General features: G+C 45.1%; 1 protein-coding gene across 1 annotated transcript in view; it reads left to right on the forward strand.

Annotated features, from left to right (window-relative positions):
- Positions 1 to 19502, forward strand: part of Catspere (catsper channel auxiliary subunit epsilon) — an 85019-nt gene extending 65517 nt beyond the window's left edge. Inside the window, exons 18-22 of the mRNA XM_060364765.1 lie at positions 2987 to 3086; positions 6137 to 6223; positions 8996 to 9153; positions 17583 to 17636; positions 19198 to 19502. Coding sequence (XP_060220748.1) covers positions 2987 to 3086; positions 6137 to 6223; positions 8996 to 9153; positions 17583 to 17636; positions 19198 to 19351 — 553 coding nt within the window. The 3' untranslated portion in view covers positions 19352 to 19502. The remainder of the gene's footprint in view (positions 1 to 2986; positions 3087 to 6136; positions 6224 to 8995; positions 9154 to 17582; positions 17637 to 19197) is intronic.
- Positions 19503 to 19900: the final 398 nt, after the last annotated feature.

The following is a 19900-nucleotide window of genomic DNA, read 5'->3' on the forward strand; positions in this document are numbered from 1 at the left end:
TTTTTTCTTTTTACAATTTATTCACTTTATATCCTGATTGTAGCCCCCTCCCTCATCTCCTCCCAGTTCTACCCTCCCTCCCTCATCCCCCTAATCCCCTTCACCTAGTACACTGAAAGGGGGAGTCCTCCTCCCCTCCATCTGACCCTAGCTTATCAAGTCTCATCAGGACTGGCTGCATCATCTTCCTCTGTGGCCTGCAAGACTGCACACCCCAGGGAGAGGTGATCAGAGAGCCAGCCACTGAGTTCATGCCAGAGAATGTCTCTGCTCGCCTTACTAGGGACCCCACTTGGAGACTGAGTCTATGGGCTACATTTGAGCTGGGGTTTTAGGTCCTCTCCTTGCATTGTCCTTGGTTGGGGTATCTTTCTCTTCAGAGCTGGGGTTTTAGGTCCTCTCCTTGCATTGTCCTTGGTTGGGGTATCTTTCTCTTCAGGGCTCAGTTTTTATGGTTCTGTTGCTTTCCTTGTGGAGCTCCTATCCACTCCATGTCCTATCCCCCTTCTTCCATGAGATTCCCTGCACTCTGCCCAAAGTCTGGCTGTGAGTCTCTGCATCTGCTTTGATCCCCTGATGAGTGGAGCCTTTCAGAGGACATCTATGGTAGGCTCCTGTCCTGTTCCCTCTCTTTTGCCGCTTCCTTCTGTGTCTATCCTGTTTGACGTTCTGAATGAGATTTAAGCATCCTCTCTAGGGTCCTCCTTGTTTAGCTACTTTAGGTCTGTGGATCTAATATGGTTATCCTGTGTTATATGGCTAATATCCACTTACAAGTGACTATATACCATGTGTGTCCTTTTGCTTCTGGGACACCTCACGCAGGATGATCTTTTCTAGTTCCCACCATTTGCCTGCAAATTTGATGATTTCCTTCTTTTTAATAGCTGAGTAGTATTCCATTGTGTAAATGTACCACAATTTTTTTATCCGTTCCTCAACTGAGGGACGTCTGGGTTGTTTCCAGTTTCTGTTACGAATAAAGCTGCTGAACATGGTTGAGCAAATGTTCTTGTTGTACACTTGAGCATCTTTTGGGTATATGTCCAGGAGTGGTATAGCTGGGTCTTGAGGAAGCAGTATTCCCAGTTTTCTGAGAAAGCACCAGATTGATTTCCAAAATGATTGTACAAGTTTGCACTCCCACCAGCAATGGAGGGGTGTTCCCCTTTTCCCACATGCTTGCCAGCAGGTGCTGTTTCTTGGGTTTTTGATCTTAGCCATTCTGATGGATGTGAGGTAAAATCTCAGGGTCGTTTTGATTTGCATCTCCCTGATGACCAAGGATGTTGAGCATCTCTTTAAGTGTTTTGTCCTTAAGCATTTACTCCTTTAAAAAAAAAATCATGTCTTTGGTGGAGAGGGGGAGGGGGCTCTCAGACCACCTTCAGAGCCAGTCTCCTTCCACTTAGGGGGTTCCAGGAACCAAACCCGGGTCATTGGGCTCTGCAGCGCGTTGGTTACATCTCATGGACTCCTAATTCCTAGGAAGTGAATTCTCCCACTCACACAAGATGTAATTAAACTCCTGCTTCCACCAAAGCTGCTATTTCGCTCCTTTTTGCATTTCCTGTGGCGCGGGGCCAGAAGCACTCATGTGAGTTAGTTTCTTCTCTCTCTCTCTCTCTCCTCTCTCTCTCTCTCTCTCTCTCTCTCTCTCTCTCTCTCCCTCCCTCCCTCTCTCTCTCTCTCTCTCTCTCTCTCTCTCTCTCTCTCTCTCACAATTTTTGGTTCTCCTCCCTAGCCCTGACACCAAGCTACTCCTCTCCACGGAGCCTGTCTGAGAACTAAGCTTCTGAGCTCTTCATGCTTTCTCGAAGCCAGTAAACACAGAAATGAAATGGCTTCCCAGGAGCTGCTTCTTAACCCCAAAGCTTTTCTCCGACGAGTCACAGCCTAGCCAGTGTTGGGTAGCAGCGAACCCCAGGCCGGGATCAATAGTTTTGACGTAAAGTAGCGATCTGAGCAAGGAACAGAGAGACTGTCAAGGCTGTAGTATTTTTTTGTAAATCAACACAGAGCTGACAAGCGATAAACTGCATTTTAATGGTGAAAGACTCAGGAGCCTGGAAAAGCAAGAACTGAACACTAGAATCTGAGTCTCCAGGGAACTTCCCACCAGTGTCGGAAGTCTGTAATCCCGGCAGTTGGGAGGCAGAGGCCTCAGGAGTTCGAGGCCAGCCAGCCTGAGCTATGAGACTGTGTCCAAAAAAGAGATAGTCGGGGGAAGCCAGGAGAAGGAGGCGGGGAGAGGGAGCGATAGTTGGAGGAGGAGGAAGCTTCCTGAAGGCAGCTGCAGCCGCCCCTTCACCCCGGTAACCCCACGGATTCACTCCACCACACCCCACCTGGTTTAATCGACCCCAGGAGATCCTTGTCGTGTCCTTCCGTCCATCTCATTCTTCTTTCTCCCGCGTCCCGGGGACCCCATCCATCCCCGTCCCATCAGTATGCGGTCATGGAGGAAATTTGTGGCTCCAACTTTTCTTCCTCCTCAAGTTAGGTTTTCATTTGCAAGTGCTGTCTGGGGCTGGTGGTGCACACCCATGGTCCCAGCGCTCGGGAGGGGGAAACACGAAGAGCAGGGTTCAGAGCCAGCCTTGGCTACGCAGCGAGCTCAAGAGGTTCAAGATGAGGGCGGGCTACCCGAGATCCTGCCTCCAAACAAAGCCCTCTTACAGTGCTCAGTTTCAGGAAGTGGACACAGCCATTCGATACGAGTTTATCACAGATAAATATTCGTAAGAGTCGGAGTGTGTGCTAAAGACAAGATCTGACCCATGCAAAGAGTGAATTCTTGTGATTCACCTTTGGGAAATGGGAGTAGAAAACCAGGATCTCACCACCCACTGAGCTCACCTGGGCTGTCTGAGACCCCCTCAAGAAACCAGTAAACAAAAAGGACTTAAACCGAAGCCCGTGTGACCCGAAAGCTGCAGGACCCCCGTTTGACACTAACGTATTATTTTTGTGTTTGTTGCTTCAGGTATGATGAAAGTGGCTTTGTTAAAATCGTCGAAGCAAACTTTATCCTGTGGGAAATCCACGGCAGGAATGACTACAGCTTTAACAATACTATGAAGCAGGTATGTCTGCGAGTTTAAACAGAATGTAGCACACAAGTAAACGTTACTTTTCAATTTGTACGCAAGTTATCTAAGGGACAAGAGAGCAAGCCGTAGGAGAAAAGAAAGCCAACTCTATTTTAAGGCTGATGATGGGCTGGAGAGATGGCTCAGTGGTTAAGAGTACTGCCTACTCTTCCTAAAGGACTGGGGTTCAACTGGGCAGCTTACAACTGTCTGTCACTCATACCAATGCACATAAAAAAGGTTTAAATAAAATTATTAAAGCCAATGACTACTGAGATGCATCTCTTTAAAAAAAAAAGTTATAAGAAAGGTCAGAAAAAAATAAAATAATGCAATAGCAGGATGATGCAAACATGAGTATTTTCTTTTCTATCTGAACTGTGTTTAATGTTTAATTGTTTATGGTTCTGACTTTGGCTTTAAGACATTGGTGCTGAGTCAAATGGGCACCCATTAGGTTCATCTTTCTCCATTTGACCCTACTGACCACGGCATAAGTATCTCTGCACTCATTCTCTTCCCTCCTCCAAGACCAGCTGACTTCAGCCTCCTGGATCGCCCCCCATTCTGCCTTTCGCAATCACTCTTTCCACCCACTGTGGGCTTTTATGTCTTGAAGGCTTCCCAGGAATATAGAGCCTTCTAGAAGTTAACATCAGGATTTCCTAAGATTCTCTGGAGATCTCGGGCTCAGACCTAACATGCTGTGCAGGCAGTAACTCAAAACTGATCTGTGGTCTAAGACCCCAACCTAAAAAATTCTTAGAAGAAAATGTAGGGTAAAAATAATCCCAACCTTGTTTTGGGTGATGATTTATCGGCTCCGATATCAAGTCACAGATGAGAGAATGAGAGAGAAAGAGAAAATAAGAGGGGGAGGAAGAAGGGAGAAAAGAGGGGAAGGGAAAGGAATGGGAGGGAGATGAGAAGGGAGAGAGAAAAAGAATGGGATAGTTGGTAGGACCAAATAAAACGCTGATGCACACAGCAGATTTTATATGAAAGAAGTTTATCAGATGGAGATGAAGAGAGAGAGAGAGAAGGAGAGAGGGAAACATTATAGAGGGAAGAGAAGGGGGATGTCCTGACAGAGAAAGGGGAGAGGGCAAGAGCTGAGAGAGAGGAGGGAGAGGAGAGAGAGAGAGACAAAGTGGCAGGTTGGTCCTGCCACTTTGTAACCATGCCTGCCAGGTGTGGCTACCTGGCAGGGGACATCATAGGTTGCTAGGCAACCCAAAAGCAAACTGCCTAAATACTAACAATAGTAGGAAAAGGATAGAAAAAGTGGACGTCATCTAAAATCTAAGAACTGTGTGCATCAAAAGACACCAGAATTGGTGCCTAGTCCAATTATCATCATAGAGGCTTTATACAGCAACCAATGGAAGAGGAGAAAGGACTGTAGGAGGCAGAGGGGTCAAGGACACCAACCCACAGAATCAACTCACCTGGGCTCATAGGAGCTCACAGAGACAGACCTGACAACCAGAGCTACCCAGGGCTGACCTAGCCCTCTGCATATATGTTACAGTTGTGTACCTTGGTCTTCCGGTGGGACTCCTACCAGTGAGAGCCGGGGATACCTGGGCCCTTTTGATGGTTTTTGTGACCTTTTCCTCCTACTGGGTCGCCTCTTCCAGCCTTAATACAAGGGAAGGCGCCTAGTCGGACTGCAACTTGATGCACCATGTTTAATTGATACCCATGGGAGGCCTGCCCTTTTCTGAAGAGAAATGGGAGGAGGAGTGGGTCGGGAGGGCAGAGGGGACGTGGAGGGAGAGACTGGGAGGAGAGGAGCGAAGGGAAATTGCAGCCAAGTTAAATCTACAGTGAGACACTATTTCACATAAACTAGCATGGCAAGAATAAGGACAAACAAACAGTAGTAAGTGTTAGTGAAGGAGGAGAAATGAGGACAGGCACATTGTGGGGGCATAATGGGCACCTCCACCCTGGGAAACGGTAGCACAATTGCCAGGTCTCATCATCCATGCCTGTACGCTCAAAAGCGGGGAAAGAAAGGATTTGCATGCCATGTCTCTGCCATGTCCACAGCGCTGCCTACAGAGCCCAGGCTGTAAGGAAAGGGAGAGAGTGGTCCTGTTTAAAAGCTGCCGAGACTGTACTGTGCAGGGATGCACTTTCTGTTGAGAATACTGGGAAGAACGCTGAGGAATGATGCTAGAAAAGCCAGGACAGCAACTGTTTGGGTGAATGGGAGACCCTCAGAGAAGCCTGGACGGCCCCCAGGAACATTCCAGCTTGTTTTTAAAATCAGAAGCAGAAGGCTCTCTGTCGTTACTGTGTTTGTTTTGGCATCTGTTTTTTGTTTTGTTTTGTTTTGTTTTCCGTAGTTAAAAAAGGGTTTAAAATAAAAGGAATGGATTCGTGCCACGGAAAAGAGTCTGGTAATTCTTCATAAACGTCTCATACGATCCAGCAATTCTTGTTCACAAGACAGCTCAACAGGTGAAGGAACTACCGCCAAGCCTGGCGACCTGAGTTCATTCCCCCAGGGCCCACGTGGTGGAAGGAAGAGACCCCCAACTTGCCTGTCCTCTGGCATCTGCTGTGGACACACACACACACACATACACACACACACACACACACACACACTAGCTGCAGAAAGGAAATTCTCACACTCCTACACTATGAATGGCCAGTGAAGATGTTATGCTGTTTTGCAGGCAGAAAAATACTGAACTAATTCATTTGTAAATTTTAGTTAGTAAAAAAAAAATCTCAGTAGAAAGTAGAACATTGGTTGCCGGGGGCTGTGGGGAGGCAGGGGAGAGGATTTGCTCAATGATGGTGGTGAGTTGTGCTTACACAGTGGGAGTGAAACTCCTGCCACTGGATTGAACACTTGAGTGTTTAAAACTGTGTTGTGTTGAAGTAGTGAAAAAAACTGCACTGTATTTAAATGAAAGCTTTTTTTTTTTTAAGACAAATTTTTCGGTGCTGTCAAGCTATATTAGATACTCCAAGATAAGCTAATGCAAAGCCTCCTCCCTAACCCGTGCGTTACCATCTTTCGGCAGAGTGGTTGTATAAATGTAGCCCAGACGTGGAAGTCAATGATAGAGGAAAACCCGGGCAAGCCCCTGGAAGACATTTGGGGGCCTCAGGTAAGAAAAAGACTGCGTTTGGTGGTCAAGATTACCAACAGCTTGATGGAAACACTTCGGATTTAAATTGCTTATTTGCTTAGGGTAAATGATTTTCAGTTATTTAAAAAAAAATTCTTGTCTTTAGTTCATTTGATTTGTGTGTGTGTGTGTGTGTGTGTGTGTGTGTATGTGTCTACACGCACATGTGTGTGCACTCTTTGGTGCAAATTAATGTCCACCACTGAAAATCTGTATCTTCTTGTTATCAAATGACCGCTGTTGATAAAAGCGTGGAGACTAGTTATGGGACTGGAGTGATGACTCAACAGTTAGGAGCATGTACTGCTCTTGCAGAGGACCCATGTCAGATAGCTTTTAACTGCCTGTAACTTCAGCTTTAGGGAACCCAGCGCCCTCTTCTGGCCTCCGAACACACACACACACACACACACACAGCTCAAAGTCAATAATAAATCTTAAATAAGCAAAATAAACAAAAAAAGGCAAGTTCCGAGGGAGAAGAGAACATTGTGCCTTTTGCTACTTCCCCAGCATCTAGTTCATTGTAGATAATTAATATGTGTTTCTAGAACTAATTAAAAAAAAATGTAGCTCAACACCTCCAATAGATACTTACTACTTAAAAATCATGAGGAATTAAAGGAACAATGGATTCAGTTCAAACCAAACTTGCCCTCCTGGTTATTTTTGTTGTTCTTAAAAGGCGCCCAAGGGTCTGGGATTGAGAGAAGATGTTAAGAACACTCTCCATAGAACAAATCTTACCGAGGCGCCTCAGTCCTCTGAGACGCTATCCCGCAGCAGCTTGCGGAAGCCGTGAGCAGCTGGGTGGTTAACAATCATGGAACTTGCCGGAACCAGCATGAAATGGTCCAGTGGGGCCCGCACTTCAGAGGGCAGCGGCAATGATCCTCTGGGGGGCCTGTGGAAACAGTGATAGCTTGGTCTCACCTGAGTGTCTGATTCAGTAGATATGAGGTAGGGTCTAAGATTTTTGCCCAACCCTCTTCTCCCTTTCCCTCCTATCTACACCACTCTACCCCCTCTCCTCCCCTCCCCTTCCCTCCCTTCTCCTTCCCAGTACTGGAGATTGAACCCAGGACCTATGCAAGTGTCTAAAGGTCCCCAGGTGAGGCTGACCTTGCTGATCTTGGGACTACACCTGGGAAACCACAGAAATGGTTGACAGCCAGCCAAGCTGGGGCTTCCGCTTCTAACTAAGCCCTGGGGGAAAAGGCTGTTCTCAGCGAAGCGCGTCACCCCCAGTGACCCACAGTGAAACAGGAAGTGTCTAATTCTCTTGGGGCTGCACCTATTGCTGTCCAGCCTTCCTACTCCCGCTTGCCTCTGAGAAGCAGCTCTAGGGAGGAAAAAAATGTCTGAAAGGCTCACAAGCAAAAGTGGCATTTTTGTAGGTTCTTTGACTTCATGACAGCATGGGAAATGCCCAGCTGGCTACTTTTCTGTGATATGGGACTGGGTTGGAGTCCCCATACATGACCAGGGGTCCTGGACAGAGCAGTCCTTGGCTAGAAATGGAGTGAATTCGTGAGTCTAGGGGAGATTTGTTTTCTTGAAGACTAGGTAGCTTCACCAAGTGATGGCTTACAAATGGAAGAGAAGGGGGAAGATAATAGATGAACAAAGAGTACAACGACATGATAGGAAACTTCAAATGTGGCACAGGAAGAAGAGCAGCCATTGGCACGTATTATCCTTCATATTAAGAAACAACAAAGGAGGAAAGGAGGAAGAATAAGAAATATTCCCATGTCTCTATGTAACAATGCACACTTTGATACAGATAAGCAGGTTCTGAAGACCAGGGCCCATGACAGCACTGGATTAAAAGGCCTCAAAATGTAGGCACAATAAATAAATCAAGCAACAAATACAATCAGGTAAACCCAGTGCTATAAACCCAACGGCTATAGACAGAATTTAGCTGTGGTAAGCATCCGTAACACGGAAATAAGAATATGATCCAGGACAGATGGACGTGCAAACTACTAGACCCAAATAAACTTATCAGGTGGTACAGTTGTGGGGGACAGATATTCTAAATGGATGGAAGCCCACACATTCCTAGAGGAGCCCAGCAGTCTCTCTCCAAGGGCAGTCTTACCCACACGGGGTTAGCACCACTTTGCGCATGGCTGGGCCAGATCTCTGCCCTGCTACTGTAGCTATATCCATGGGCACTGTCCTCAGCCTTAATCCCTTCCAAGAAGCCAGCCCTCCTCTGTGTCCAGGGGGCTCCTGCTCCCACACTTCTACCTGACCTCCGGTCTTTCACCAAGCTAAGGGTCTTGCTCTATGTGAGGCATCCCGGAAGAAGTCCCTCCCCCCATCCCCACCCCCGACCACAAGTAGGAGATGTGCCAGGCACTCTCTGGCACTGCAGTGGCAGCATAGAAACGGGTAGCCATTGCCTCTCTTAGTGATTGTCCAAGCTAAATGTATGAGAATCCGGGGCTGGAGAGAATGGCCAGTGGGTAGAAACAAGGGCCATTGTGGAACCTACAATGGCTGCTCTTGCAGAGGACCTGGTTTTGGCTCCGGGCATCCGTCCACAAGGCAGCACACAAGCACCTTTAGTTAATGCCAGTTCCTGAGGTTCTGAGGCCCTCTTCTGGCGCGTACCGGTAGCGTGTGGGTGGTAAAAAAATACTCATACACATAAAATTAAATAAATCTCACACATATAAATCAGATTTTGTTAAAGTCAGGAAATAACCTCTTTTTTTTTTTTCTTTGCTTCTTGCTTAGAACTATAGGACTTGTTTTTCTTATGCTGTTGGGAATCCAGGAGACCTAAATCAACCATATGAGATTTTAAACTATTCTAACAGAAACCATTTACAATGGCCCATGGACCATTCTGGAATGTATGTGTTTCGAGTAAAGATCCTGGATCCAAACTTTAGGTAAGAATAAATGTTTTATGATATTATCCCCTTAGAAGTATTTTTTTTTTTTTTTGCTTTTTTTGGTTTAATTTGATGTCAACTAAATATCTCATTTTTGTTATTTATATGATTGCTTTTTCAGTTTGTAGTAATCATAGAAAACACTCTATAGAAGCAGGAGATCTTCTATAGAGTGTCAACTGTCAATTGGGTCACTCATTTTGAAATTCCATTCTTTGTATTACATCCCCTTGATACACATATCAGTTACTTTTCCGGTTGACATGGCCAAACACCTGACAAGAAGGACATAAACAGGAAGTTTGAGGGTAAAAATCTTTCGTGGTAGAAACGGCATAGTGGCAGGAGAGTGAGGCAGGTAGCCAAGAGCTACAATCCGGAAACACAACAGTGGCTTTTGGCCTCAGGCCTCTTTCCCCTCGGACCCCCAGCCCATGCAGCTGGGCCAGCAAGACTGGATGTGGGTCTTCCTCAGTCAGGCGTTTCTGAGAACACTCTTCTAGATAGTCCCAGAGGTGCATTTCCATGGTGATTCCAAGTCCGGGTGACACCGAAGATGAACCGTGCATCTCCCAGCATGCACGGCCCTGGGTTTCATCCTAGCATCATAAGAAAACAGAGCAAATAGAAGACCATGAGCCCACATGCTTGTGGCCCTGGGAGACGGAATCATACAAAATAACAGAATATATGTTAATAAGAAGATTAGCCTTGGGTCATGGTGCTAGGGGCCACCTGCTACTTCAAGGGTGAAGTGATCTCAGAGAAAAGGGATATGTGTGGAAACAGCAAGTATCGCCTGCATCTTGGGAGGTCATGGGAAACCTGCTGTGAAATGGACGGCGTAGCACACCAGTCTGTGTTATGGGTGCTGAGAGCTAATATCTGGGCCCTCAGCACATAGGACCCTTGGCTATGAAAATGGCCATGGACATTTTTAACATATTTTCAATAATTTCACACATGTGTACAATGGATTCTGATCATAGTCATCCCTCAGTCCTCCCTAACTCCTTCCAGACCCAAGCCCCCAGCCCCTGCTCTAAGGTCATGCCTTTTGTTGTTGTTGTTGTTGAATAGCACACTGATTCCAGTTTGTGCTACCTATATATTCCTGGGTGTGGTCCATCCACTCAACAGTAGTTAACCTACCAGCAGCCATACTATTAGAACATATGAACACAGACGCACACAGAGACATAGTGTGTGTGTGTGTGTGTGTGTACGTGTGTGCGCGCGTACATCTACATGAGTTTAATTGGGGCTGCCCTACTCAGGGTACAAGGGTCATTCCAGAAGTCATATGTTATCAAACAAAAAGCCCAGTGCTGTGTGTGAACCACCTCTCCTTGAGCTGTTGGTCAGGGATGTCCCAGAGAAACCAAGGGACTACAACCTATTGTCATTAATTTTTGTTGCCCAGTAGAACTGGACAGTTAACCCCTAAAGCTTAGGACACCACACACTTTGGCCACAGGACACAGAGAAATCAGGTTGGTACTGACCAGGAAGCTTCCTCTTTGTCGGGTGACTTTCGTATTACCGGAAGGTGCTGTACAGGAGGCATGTGGGAAAGTCATCAACAGTCTAAGCCAACCGTGAATTCTCTGAGATACAACAGCTCATAAGATATGCCCACGGGCGGCAAAATGGGGGCGCGAATGTTTTATGGGGGTTAACTCCATCACATTTTGGTCTTCAGTTCCTCCATGTGCCCAATCCTGGAAAATTTGGAAATAGAAGGTAGAAAAATAAGCTTTGTGATACAAAAGAAAGTGACAGACAGACTGGCAAACAGAAAGATTGGATCAGCCAACCTGTGACTATGAGTGGTAGAATCCTAGGAGATGAGGAGGAGGATATATATCTGAATTAGTCCTAACTCCAGATGAAAAAGAAAATGAAACATTTTTTTAAAGACTTGTAACTACCAATCTACCCCCGTTAGACTTGAGCCTGGGTTCCAGGTTAGCCGAGTGCTTATTGTACTGTAGCTAAAATTTTAATTTGAAACAGTCCTAGTCTATTTATGCCTCCCACATGCTCAGCAGAAACAAGCAAAAATCCCCTCTGGAAGAATTCCCTTTAAATGTAAACACCAAAGAAATCTAGAAGGAAACATTCTAACAAATAAACAAGGCAGAAAAAGAAACCACAGACAAGAACAGACAAGGACAAATAGAAACAACTACCTTCAAAAACAACCCTGGAAGCCTCGAAATTGTTAGGCCTGAGAGATGCAAGACACAAAATATGTATGCTTGTCTCTTGTCAGTGTTCTATTGTTATGAAGAGACACCATGACCCCAGCAGCTCTTATAAAGGAAAGCATTTAATTGGGGCTGGCTTACAGTGTCAGAGGTTTAGTCCATTATCAATCATTACGGTGGGGAGCATGGCCGCACACCTGCAGACATGGTGCTGGAGGAGGAGCTGAGAGCTCTCCATCCAGGTTTGCAGGCAGCAAGCAGGAAGAAAGAGTGAGCGTCTGGGCTAGGCGTGGGCTTCTGAGACCTCAAAGCCCACCTCCAGGGACACACCTCCTAATCCTTTCAAATAGTGCCACTCCCTGGGGTCCAAGCATGCCAGTTGATGAGCCTATGGGAGCCATTCTTATTCAAACCACCACAGCTTGAATTTTAATTTTTTTTTTAAAGAAAAAAGCTTTAAAGGTGTGGTGAAAGAATAAAGAAATAATCAGCCTAGCTGTCTACCAATAGATGGATAAAGAAAATGTGTACACATACACAATAGAGTTTTATTCAGCCATAAGAGCAAAATTAATATCATTTTCAGAAAGACATATGGAACTAATGACCATCATGCTGTCTGAACTAAACCAGACTGAGAAGATAAACAGAATATGTTTTTTTTTCTTGTAGCTAAAATTTAGATCTAAAGAGAGAGAAACATAGAAGTAGAAGTGGGGGTATTTGGGGAGAGGAAGCTATCAACTGGGAACAGGGAGGGGGACAGAGAGAGCAATGTGACAATGACTATGACAGAAGTTCATGATATTCATGATGAAGATTGTCATGCTAAAAAGTATGATATTATACAATAAGTACAAGCTAATAGTTAAAATAAAAACCATAAAGAGACTAAGCGAAGCTGAAGAGAAGATGAGTGGATTAAAATAACCACCACAACAAAATCTATTACAGTCCATATCATTTCCTTGTCCCAAACAGCTCAACTTCCAAGGAACAACAAAACTTAACTTCTCTTATGATAACGTAATTATACTTAATTAATAAAAAAAAAATACACTTACCCTCTGGAGTGGAACTAATCAGTCTTATCCCATCTAGTGTCAAGTTCAAATTCTCAAAAGAATTTTTGTCCCTCCTTTAGTTATCATGATCTTGACTTCATATTCTGCAACACCTACCACCAACACACCAAACATGTGTAATATATGAAAGGAGAAATGGAAAAAGGGGAAAGTAAAGGTTAGTGGAAATATAATATAGAAATATAGACACATACTACAGTTGTTTGTGTGGAACAGGGTCTCTCTATGTAGTCCTGGCTGTCCTAGAACTTGCTAGGGCAGAGATCTTCCTCTCTCCGAGTGCTGTGGTTAGGCCACCACGCCTGGCTTCCCATCCCTATGTGCTGTATGGCTTTAGCCAGTACCAAATTTTGTATCCTGGTAAAAGATGTTTTTAAAGATGTTTTAAAAAACTCCTATGGAGTCAAAGCACTTAATGTGGCCTATGCATATGTGCTCTGGGTTATAAATGAAAAACTGGGTGACTCCCAATTCTGTCATTCTCGCAGTAGGTTTAAAAACTGCTTATTGGGGCTGGAGAGATGAGCACTGGCTGTTCTTCCAAAGGTCCTGAGTTCAATTCTCAGCAACCACATGGTGGCTCATAACCACCTATAATGTGATATGGTGCCTTTTTCTGGCCTACAGACACACATGCAGGCAAAATACTGTATAAATAATAAATATTTTTTAAAAAACTGCTTATCTTGGCACTGGCTTGTAGTATCACATCACTGTAAGAACTCTGCAATTCCCCTGGTAACCTTTTGTTCTGATTTTATAGCTCTCATTACTATATAATTTATTATCCAAACCAAAGGCTTAAAGAGTGAAATGAAGCTTTATTAGTATTTATACAAGAACAACAGGTAGATACCAAATATATCCTGGTCACCAGCAACAAAAGATTAGTATTAATCTTTTAATACAAAAAATGTCTTGGAAAAAATATCTACTTCTCTGGGAGACCAATGAATTCCATGCATATCAGCTCTTCGCCTTCTAGTTGTATGTTCAGAAGCAGTCTTGTTGGGACAATGTAACAAAAACACATGGCACTCAGGGTGCCTCTGTCTAGTGCTTCAGGCTAAAGTTAAATGAAAAAGGCAAATTCAAACCCGAGCATGTCACAGGAAGAAGGAACCACTGTCCTCTACGTGATAAAACCAGCCACCACCAGGTAGCTGTCCAGTGCCTCTGGATGAAGGCACCTGCAGGGTGACTCAGACGGGCTGCTGCTGCTGCTGCTGCTGCTGCTGCTGCTGCTGCTGCTGCTGCTGCTGCTGCTAAACTCAGTGCTTGGTAGTGGCAGTATCCAGTTCAGCCTAGATAAAGGAAAATGCAGGCTCTGGAAGCCACCGCAGGCAACATGACCGTGTCACTCATGACCTTATGCATAAGAACTTGGGTAGCTGGGGAAAGGTGCTACAGGGCAGTCACACGACAAAGGAAGAGCCCCTTCTCTGGTGATAGTCACGTGACACCCAAATGTTTGAATAATCCAGAATCTTACTGAGGGCTCCCTACACAGGCTCCCCTTAAATTTCTTCTCATCAGTTTTTATTTCTTGCAAATCGGCCGTTATGTATCTCACATTCAGTTCCTGTCCACAATTATGGCCTTGGCCAACATCCTCCAGGAACAATGAGGAAACAATCTACATGAAACATTGTACAATGGGAGGCCTGTTCTTGTTTTCCCCGAACGCACAGTGATCTGCAAATCTCTTTCCTGTTCTTTCTTTACACTCAGTGGAGCCATGAAGGCCTCCCAACGTCTGAGCAAATGGGGGCTATCAACTGTTCAATGCATGTGAGGCCATTTTTATACACATCACTTGCACTTCGGGACAGAAAGATCACATCTGGCTTAGATGTTAGACATAACGCATGTGTAAAAGCAAGCAGCCAAGGTCCCATGGTCACTCAGTGCTATGGGATCAGGTCAGGAGAGCCAACTATCAGCACTATTTGAATCACCTGAAACACGCAGGAAAGCTCTCTCTTCCCTGAGTTCCAGGGCATATATATGCATATATATAAATATATGCATATATATTTATATGCATATTATATCTTACATGTGCATATATGCATATGTGTAAATGCATCCACATTTGGATGGACTTTTCTAAATATGGATAATATATAACATATACTTTATATATATTTAGAGAAATATATATATTTTAGAAAAGGCCATCCAATTGTGGTATATGTTATCTCCAAAATCCAAAGTGGATAAAAAATAAAGCAATAGCAGAATGATAAAACAAGATGATCCTTTTATCTGGACATGCTCTGAGGGAATAAGGACTTTTCCTTCACCCTCAAAGGCCTATCATGTGCCCCCACCCCCGTGTGTGGAATTTATCTCTCTTCTCTTACCCAGGTATCACCACCTGAATTTACATCTTATGTCACCACTATAAGGGATCAAGACCATGTCCCATGGGGTACTGTCCAAGAACAAGCTCTCTGACAGGCAGTTCGTAGAGTGGAGGTAGTCCTAGGGGACAAACCGTTCTGTTCCTCTCTGCCAATGAGGCTGGTGGAACACCGAGGAGAGAAACGTTTTGTCAAATGAATGGCTGCTTATGTGTCTATGATTACACAACCCAGGGAAGAGCCTCTACTGAGCTCATGAAAATCTCATCGGCGCCCCAGATTCTCCAGTCTTCTGAGGAGTTCTCCGGATGACCTGGGGAGAGAGAGGCAGTTAACGGTTTGCAGCTCAGTTTCCCCAGGAAGCAGACGTAGAAGGTTTCCTCGGAGGTGGCCTGAAGATCACCACCTTTAGAGATGGTGAAGGAAGTAAAACTGGGGAAGGGGAGGAAGCAGGAAGTAAAACTGCAGCTCCAGGGAGGCCTTCAGTTGATTCCACAGGGAGTGCTGGGCCGGGGGTGCCTGGCAGAGCTATTCTGAGGAGGGGCAAGGTCTTTGTGCCTCTGAATCACTAGCCTCTGGGATAGACTTCCTCCAAAAGGGGGTGTGACTCTGGCAGAAGAAAAGTCCTGGCAGACATTAGTTCCCTTCTAAGGAGGAAACAAACCTAAAAGTAGATCTCCATGACACGAGCTTGGCAGGGTCTCCACTGCTCTCACATCCTAGGAGGGCCCTACTCCAGGTAGGCCTTGTTGATTTTATTCGTGTAACTTCATTTGCTCACTTACCTGCGATTCTGGAACTGAGCTGAGGCCTCGCACATGCCAGGCAAGAAGTCCACCACTAAGCTTCAACCCCAGCCCTTGTCATATCAGCCAGAGAGGGTCCACAGTCAACTGCCATATCCAAATATGGGCTGCCAAATTCCAGCCCCGTCATTTGAACAGCCTTTTCTCTGTTGGGAACCATACTTTCTTCCTCTAATTGTAAATCCACTTGGCCTCTTGCTGCATCCTAACGAAAATGGACAAGCACTTTTATATAGCAGCGTCCTCTCCCTGGAACCTCAGGACCCTACTCAGCCTCTGACAACCGATGTGATCCTCAGTGCTGTTGTGAACAGTTAGTGCCTCCTGGGCGCTGCCTGAAGGTGGAAGAGAAACTCCTATCTCATAAACTGACCCCAGCAGACCTCTGTAAGCAGGCCTTACACTTTGTCACGCACGATTGCTGCTGTCGACCTCAAGGGATCTAGTCACCAAAGAGATGAGTCTCTGGTCACATCTGCAGGCGTTTTATTAGATTAGGCTAATTGAGGAAGGGAAGGGGAAGAGCCACCCTAAAAATGTGGGCAATACAATTCTACCAGCTGGGGTCCCACCTGGACAAAAAGGGGGAAGTGTGCTGAGCACCGGTGACCGCCACACCCTGCTCCATTACGTGGGTGCAGGGTGACCAGCTGTCCCTCGCCCCTCCTTCCCACGATGGACTATACCAAAGCAAACCCTTCCTTCCTCGAGTTGTCTCTCTCAGGTGTTTGGCCATAGCAATGAGAAGAGTTAAGACAGATTCACGCCTGTACAATATAAGGAATTTCTGATACCACAGACTTAATTCGATAAACATATTTCCCATATACTTGCCCTGTTGGTTTCTGAAAGATGAATGTCAAAGCATCTGGTTAAAATGAGGGCCTTGTCTACTTCCTACGTCAGTTTTGGTGCCGTGTGTTGGGGAGTTGTGTCTGTTTTGAGACAGGGTTTCACAGTTGAGTGAGGCTTAGCCTGGAACTCGCCACCGCCTGCTTCAGCCTTCCCAGTTTTGTGATTATCTGCATGTCCTACCAGGCCCAACTGACTATGTCTTCTGTCACTGAGCAGTGACCCTTTCAAGTTCTGATCACACAAAGCAAAATTCAGAACTAACCAAATTGCCCATCTGTTCATAAGTAGTCAACAACCCCTATCTTCATAGCTTCTGAGATGTTGGGTAAAGCCCTACTGCGCTGGGCCTGCAGCAAAGGCTTGCCAGAAGTAAGTGCCTTTCTTCTGTCTTCTCCCCCATGAAGGTAGGTAAAATTGTGCCATGAGTGTTTATCTAGCCACATCTTGTCTCATTCAAAGCAAGATGCTGAGCCGTGGGACTCGGTAACTTTGGAAATGATGGCACCCATCTGCCAAGCTCCTAACCCTCTCAGCTTCTTGAGGGGAGCCAGCCCTCTAACTCAGAAAAATCAGAATCCAGATTCCCAGTGCTGCCACTCAGACAACTGCAGGCCTCCGCTGGTTGCCTAGCCCACCGTGAGCCTCCGCTCCCTCGTCTGCAAGGGTTCTCACGAGGCCTAACACAGTGTGTATAGGCATTCTGCACAACCCCAGGCACACAGTAGCACATGCTCAGATAGCACCCATCTTCCGTGAACCCGGGGCTCAGTATGCAGTGCTTAACTGTGGAGTACTTCTGAAGATGCTGATGATTGTTTATTATGATTAAAGTCATTGTGACCGTTGCCTTGGAAACTGCTACCCAAAGTGTGTAATGCTGTGAGGACAGCCTGGTTACACTGACAAGCTCTGAGGAATCTCACGATAGCCTAAAAATGCACCAATGGAAAAGCCATTATAACTGTCCTGTTAAATACATTTCTTGTGTCCTCGTCAAGAAAATGACACCTTAATAACATTCTATATGATCTGACTGTTACCATAGAGATGGATATTTTAAATGCATCTAAGTTAATCTTTAATACTACCTTTTCTAATTTGCAGTTTCTGTAACCTAACAACTATTTTTGCGATTGAGACCTTTGGAGTGATTCCCAGGTAATGAGCAGTACCTAACGCTTGCCATTTGTATTTGTTTGCTTGTATTTGTTTCCTGTTTTTACTTTTTTGAAACAAAAATCTCCTAACCCAGGCTGGCCTGGAACCCCTGATCCTTTCACTCAGCACAATGCCTAGTAGAGAGAAGATGGGTCCAAGAAAGAACCATCTGCTTGGCCATAGAGGAAAAAAACAAAAACAAAAACAAAAACAAAAAACACGAAGATAACTGTGGGCCCAGAGAAACTGTAAAATTACAACACATTGCTCTAGTCAGACCCCAAATATATATATTAAAAAAAAACCACATGTCTAGACTAAGAAATAAGCCCTTCTCATGGGAAGTACCTCTGCAGAATCTAGCTGAAGAGGCCTGAAGGACCCTCAACAGAGAGTAGCTTCCAACGCACACACACACACACACACTCTTACACATTTACACATTCACAATCACACACATATTCATACAAACTCATATACACATGTTCGCCCATGCTCTCACAGATACACACACACACAAAGACACATAGACATTGACACATGCCCTCACACACATCCACAAATGCTGTTACCACAAGCCATTTAACCAGACCCTGTGCCTGGAGGGGTGGCTCCCCTTACTCTGTAGCCTGGGGTGGGAGGAGTGTTTGAGCCCAGGAGTTCCAGGCGAGCCTAGAAGGTCTCCCTAAGGCCAGGCCTCTCCGAGTGTCCCCTTCCCTCTGAACTTCCAGCACGTGATGGCACCATTTTCATGGTCGGTAGTTCTCGTTCTTTCTTTGATTCCTGAAATGCTACATCTTGCCGATTGCCAAGACAAATCCGGTGTAACTTTGAAATGTATCTTGGACCTAACCAGGTCTCTCCATTTTTTCACCCACATTATCACTTACAAATACCTTAAAGCTGGTTTACACACCCCTCTCCTAAGTCAGGATCCATCCTGTTAGGCACCCATGAAACTCCCTCTTGTCCTTTGCCTAAACTCCACACACTCTACTTACTGTAAGCTTTTTCTTATTTGGTGCATGCCACCCTGTTTTTTTTTCTGGGGGTGGCATTGTTTGGGGGAAGGTCTTTTTCTTTTTTTCCTTTGCTTTTGTTCCCTCAGAGCTGCCAAGCAAACGAAGGGCCTCATTCCTGATAGACAAGGGCCCTACCACTGAACCACATTCCCACACCTGCACCTCCCTCTCCTCATTTCCAACCGTGCTGTCCGGCTCTGGAGTCCCAGTCACACAGAAAGGCCATGGAAGGACCTCCGGGCTTCTTCATGCTTCCACAGCCTCACACATACTCTATTCAGCCACAGTCACTTCCTCCTCCACCAGGCTTGACCAGCTGACTCGCACCCACACCAGATTCCCTCCTGGGCACCACTCCACAGAATGTGTTCATGCTTCCTTTCTCTCCTACTCATCACTCCAGTCTCCCTGGTCAGCCTCGAACATTTGACCACGTCGGGGACAGACGCAAGCTAGGTCTTCAGTGGGACTGGGTACCTTAACAGGCAGAGCTCGAAAAATGACTCCTGATGACGTCTTTGTTGTTGTTTTTATTCCAGCCCGAGTGTCTACCTAGTAGCTTCCTTTCTTTTTGTCCTGATGATCACGTTCATCAGCGTTCTAGTTCTGAGCTATTTCTGGTACATGAAGATTTATAGACAGTTTATTTTTGAGCCACTGCATAAGCCTCCTGGAAAACAGAAGAAGAGTTAGGAAAACTGAGTTAACTCTATATATATGTATGTAGATAGATACATAGATAATGCATGTATATGTAATTATATTAAAACTGTATTTGGCAAACAAACATTAAATATAAGCTCATACTATTAAATTCAAGATCTGAAAAAAGTTCTTAAATTACGCCCCCACATAACATATATTATTGTGTATGTTATTGTTTCTATTCATCTTAAGGACAACATAAATACTATTACATTGCATTTAGAAAATAAAAATCAGTTACCTTTGGCTATTATGATACTTCCCAACCATGGAAGTTTTGACAGTGAATAAATGTGTCAGATATTATATTATTGGGTCATATGGAACCTTATATAATTGTAGTTAATGACTGAATAAATGCATACTTACTTCATTTAAGTCATCTGTTTTTAAATGGATTTCAGAGGCTTTTCTAGTGGCGGGTTCACATATGAGTCATAAAAGTTATATAGAAGGGACAGCATGGGCTGGAGAGATGGCTCAGCTACTGAAGGCTGGGCTTTCAACCAAAAATACTGAAATGGGCAGCTAAAACTC

The sequence above is a fragment of the Meriones unguiculatus genome, chromosome 11 (assembly GCF_030254825.1).
Source record: "Meriones unguiculatus strain TT.TT164.6M chromosome 11, Bangor_MerUng_6.1, whole genome shotgun sequence".
In the NCBI taxonomy this organism is placed as follows: domain Eukaryota; kingdom Metazoa; phylum Chordata; class Mammalia; order Rodentia; family Muridae; genus Meriones; species Meriones unguiculatus.